General features: G+C 46.8%; 1 protein-coding gene across 1 annotated transcript in view; it reads right to left on the bottom strand.

Moving 5' to 3' along the window:
* Positions 1 to 2,242: 2,242 nt before the first annotated feature.
* LOC138212697 (synaptosomal-associated protein 25) overlaps positions 2,243 to 4,851 on the bottom strand; it is a 6,439-nt gene continuing 3,830 nt past the window's right edge. Inside the window, 8 exon segments of the mRNA XM_069173191.1 lie at positions 2,243 to 2,530; positions 2,532 to 2,561; positions 2,952 to 2,987; positions 2,989 to 3,033; positions 3,035 to 3,079; positions 3,081 to 3,099; positions 3,302 to 3,448; positions 4,262 to 4,373. Of these exon segments, the coding sequence (XP_069029292.1) occupies positions 2,495 to 2,530; positions 2,532 to 2,561; positions 2,952 to 2,987; positions 2,989 to 3,033; positions 3,035 to 3,079; positions 3,081 to 3,099; positions 3,302 to 3,448; positions 4,262 to 4,373 (470 nt within the window). The 3' untranslated portion in view covers positions 2,243 to 2,494.

Genomic DNA, 4,851 nt, shown 5'->3' with positions numbered 1-4,851 from the left:
AACAAAAGAAGGCCTTGGTGAAAAATGACTGAAGGATGAGTAATGTTTCGATGTGCTGTGGTTAGCTCTCCCATCTTCATCAAATAATTTAAATATCAATCTGGTTTTTATAGTATACAAATTGAAACAAATTGATATCTTTACCAAAGTCTTGTATTAAAATCAAAAATACCCTTAATATATATATATATATATATATATATATTTATATATATATATAACAAGAAAAATATCAACTCCATACTGGTGAAAATATGAAAACATATCAGTCTGACCAAGCTACTTAAATGAATGTAGTGGCGTGAGGATTCATTTTCTATTTGGTTTGTCTCTAGCTTTTCAATTAAAGCCAGATTTTGCCACAATCTGCTTCTATAGTGATAAAAAAAAAAAAAAAAAAAGTGAGCTTGTAAATGTATAAAGACGCGTTTTACACAAACTGTTGAAAACTTCTCATCACTGAACGATTTTAAATGGCGTGTCTTCGGTCTGCCCACGTGTTCCGTCGGAGCCAATCAGCTGCGACCTTCTTCAGCCTTTGTTGTGGCTCGTGCCTGCCTCGCGCCCCCCGATGTCTCCCGTCGGCTAACCTCCGGGATGAAACGACGCCGCGTTAAAACCGCGAAACCACACGGACCGAGAAAGTCGGTACGGATCCGTGGATTTACCGTGGACGTTACACGCGCGGTAACGGAGCCGCGACTATCGGTGGCCGAGATAGAGGACGAAGATGTCTGCTCGCTCCGTCGCCACGCTGCTTGGTTTGGTATTGTGGCTGTTCGGGATGCGTCTCGCTGGAGGGACGCGCCCGCGCTCCGTTACCGCGAACGAATCGTCATGTGCGCTTTTAAAACCCTGAATAGGGTGAAAATAATTACCGGGGAAAATGGCGTTGTTCTCCCCTCCTTCCTCCGCGCGGTTCTCCCGAAAGTTCGGAGTGACGAGAAAACCCGAACTGCGCAGACTCCACAGCGCGTGCGATTTTTTTTTTTTTCCTTGAACGCGCAACATTTTCACCCCCCCCCCCCCCCCCCGCCAGGCACGTGCGCCAAATCAGTCCCATTTAAAAAAACAAACAAACAAACAAACAAATCATAAAAGTCACAAATTCGTATTAATGTTTTTGGTATTTCATGAAAACAAAGAACTGCTACGTAAATGTCATCACGTGCCCCCCGCCCACAGACAGCCCCTCCCCCTCCGGTCCAAATTAAGCCATGCACACCAGATTTCTGTGCGCACTTTTATTCATAATCCTCATATTTCAGCATTTCACCACAACAAACACCGATATTCGCTCCTACCGCTGCACCACTTTGTTCCAGCAGTTGTCTGCGAACAAGTTTTCACCTTCGATAACCGACCCGGCCGGAGCAGTTCACCAAACTGAACCCAAAAATATTTATAATTGTCTGTTGTTGATTACATTTCATTTTCTAGGAAAATGCTGTGGATTTGTGAGTTTTTGGTATTTTCAGCAAAAAATACAACCTTAGATGAAATCAGACATCCCTCCCCCCTCCCCCCCCCTTCAAATGACTGAATACAAATATTATAAATAATTTTTTTTTTTAAAGACAACCCCCACCGCATCATCACCTCACCACCATTTTATATCAACGTGGAGGACGAGGAGATGAAGATGGAAGAGGGAACCAGGAAGAAGAACTTCCACGTTTGTCCGCTTGGTGTCGCCAGACGCCCTCATTTAAGGACAAATTACGTGTTTTCCTTCTTCTTAGGCAATACCCCGGATGGGCCTGCAGAGGGCGCCATCGCGCACCGTGTTTCAACCACTATGGAAACATCTCAGAATAGAGAAATAGCGGGGGTGGGGGGGGGGGGGGGGGGGGGGGGGGTACAAATATGTTTATATTGGTTTAATATCTTGAATTTTCCCTTTTAAGAAATGTGCACATATTTTCTGCACAGAAGGGAGTTATTCCTCGATGTGTCCAGACGAGGGTGGGGTTGAGGGTTTGAAGCTGCTCGCCACCACCCAGAGAGACGCCGAGTGACTCCACCATGTTCATCTTTTGAATTCATGTGCTTTGTTTTGTTTTTTTCTGATCGCGCTCTCTGCTGCTGCTGTCGGCGGCGACGCCTGCAGTGACCCACTTTCCCCACAGGGATCGTTAAAGCTCCCCGTGGTCCGAGTTCGAGGCCACCTTGATACGGGGTTAAAATCCCCCCCCCCCCCCCCCCCCCCCCCCCCCCCCCCCACAAAAATATTTAATCTCGTCATGCAACAAGATCATTAACATCACAGGGAATGAATGGAGATATTAAAAACACAAGACAAGACATAAAAGAACATTAAACAACACACTTCTGGTTCCTATGTGAATATCAAAAAGCCATAATATTGTAGTGTCGACATTTCATGGTTGAAAAAGTGACACGTGTAGAGAGGCAAGAGAGTAACCGTGGCGACACATTGGCACAGCATGCAAAACCATACGAAAGAATGAGATTCGAGAGGAGGAGGAGGATCCTATCGTTTCATCAGGTTGTTCGCTTTCTGGTTGGCGGGCGTCGATGCGCGACACGTTCAGATTGGCCTGCAGAGAGAGAGAGAGGAAAAAGAAAAGAAACAGGAAGTGTTGATGAGAGCCCGGCGGACTCAACCACCGGAGCGCTTCAAGTTTGCTTTGTTGCGACGACTCATCGAACAAAGTCTCCGATAAGAGAGTGCTTTGGTCACCATCAAAACAAACTGCTGCAAGCTAACCGCAACAGCCGTAAGAGACTGAACTCTGTCTTCGTGTTGAACGGATGTAATTTAAAAAGCATTTAAAGCTCTTATTTTGAAGGCAGATGGAGCCTTTGTGTTCTATATTACAGCCGCGGACCGTCTCTTCTGTACATTTACGTAACTGTCACTCTTTTTATCACGAGGATGTTTCCGATAGAGGCCGGCGTGTTGTGAGGTCAGAGGTCAGCTGCGGTACCTTCCCACGTGTGCGTTCGATCTGAAGGTTGTGCGTGGTCGATCTCGCTGCCCATGTCCAGCGCGATGCTCTTCAGGTTTTCTGATGATGCTGCCGACGTGAGCCAGGTTCTCCTCCATCTCGTCCTCGCCGGGCGTCGTTAGTCACCCTGAGGCGCAGCGGCAGAACAAAACACAGGAGCACACAAAGTGTGTGTGTGTGTGTGTGTGTGTGTGTGTGTGTGTGTGTGTGTGTGGTGTGTGTGTGTGTGTGTGTTCATGATGGATGATGTCCTGTGTTTGGCCAGCTGCGTGGTCATATTACATGTGTTGTAAAGGAGAGCAAACACACACACACACACACACACCTACCTGCGGATGTATCCTCCACTCATGATCATTTGCTCCCTCTCGTCGACAACTCGGGACGACGGCGGCTGATTGGACACGACGCCGTCCTGACCGGAAGCTCCGCCCCAAACTGCCTTGTAGGCTCCGCTCTCCTCAAAAGCCTTCAGTCTGACAGAGACACTTCGTTAATGTCTTCTTTTTTTTCTATTGTTTAATGTGACACACAGGAACCGTACTGCACCCACACTGGCAGGACAGTATTGTTTTATTATGTTGTTGGAATAAAGGTAGTGCGAGGTGACAGTCTGGGTACAGCAGCGGTCCTATAAACACACACTATAAAGACAACAAAAATGTTACTAGATGAAATCTGTGCAGCTGAAAATCCTCAGAGCAGCAAAGCAAGCCAGCAACAAAAGCTGAAAGCAACAAATGAACCTGATGTGAGGACAGTCTTGTAAAAAAAACAGGTCTTCTTGAATCTTCTTTTCTAATGAATGAGGGATTATTTTCAGATGGACCTCCAGAAAACTAATAAGAAGGAGTGACTTTAGCTAACAACACCGAGATAACTGATGGACACATTTTATTCACTTTGGATTTGATGAGAGAAGTTGAATGGGAGTCTATGGAGCCGGAGGCTTTTTGGAGCCGACCTCTAGTGGCACTCGCTGGTATTGCAGCTGAAGACACTTCTGGATCGGAACCATTTTACAGACCTGAAGCTACGAACTCTTTTATAAACAGTCTGTGGGAGGAACCCATTGCATTGTGGGAGCAGATACGAATCCTGGCCGGGAATTATCTGTCACTTTCATTAGCGTTCGGCCTCCTGTACGACGCCATACATGCTAAAATCCAGTAGATGGCAGTAAAGAATCCAGTTATGCATATTATAGAGCGGTTGACACACACACACACACACACACACACACACACACACACACACACACACACACACACACACACCCCTCCACCTACTTCTCACAGGTGCAGAGGCCACAGCACTTGCCCAGGTCGGTCAGGTTTTTCTCTGCCTCCTTCATATCAGAGTTGATCTGATCCAAGCCCTCCTCTATACGCTCCAACTGCTCTACGAAGAGGAGGAGGAGGCGGGAGGGAGGGAGGGAGGGAGGGAGGAAGTGGTGGGGAGGCGAAGCAAAATCCAAACGAGAAAAAAAAAAAAAAAATCACCAATTACTTCCCAAATAGCTGCACAAACGAACTAAAAAAAAACAAAAAACAAAACAGCTGCAAGCAACTGAAATCATGTCACTCTGCACGAGCGAAAGCTCTGCAAGTTTTTAATCTGATTTAATAAAACTGGGCGCCACCAGCGGGGATGAAGGAGGAGATCCCGGGGAAACCAGACCTACTTCCTGATTGGCCAGATACACAGACCACAGCACCGGGCCATGTCTGTCAGGTTCTTCTCTGCCTCCCTCATGTCCCTGTTGACGGAGTCCATGCCCTCCTCAATACGCTCCAACTGCTCTGTTAGGAACGGGAGTTTTTATGGCGGTGGGGTTTCATGGTGTCGGAAACAACGATCTGATTGGTCGAAAAAGGCT

The sequence above is a fragment of the Embiotoca jacksoni genome, unplaced genomic scaffold (genome assembly GCF_022577435.1).
Source record: "Embiotoca jacksoni isolate LCO1_2020_lvr unplaced genomic scaffold, fEmbJac1.0.p SCAF_58, whole genome shotgun sequence".
Taxonomy (NCBI): domain Eukaryota; kingdom Metazoa; phylum Chordata; class Actinopteri; family Embiotocidae; genus Embiotoca; species Embiotoca jacksoni.
The sequence above is the reverse complement of the archived record's forward strand: the minus strand, read 5'-3'. Positions and strand labels throughout refer to the sequence as shown.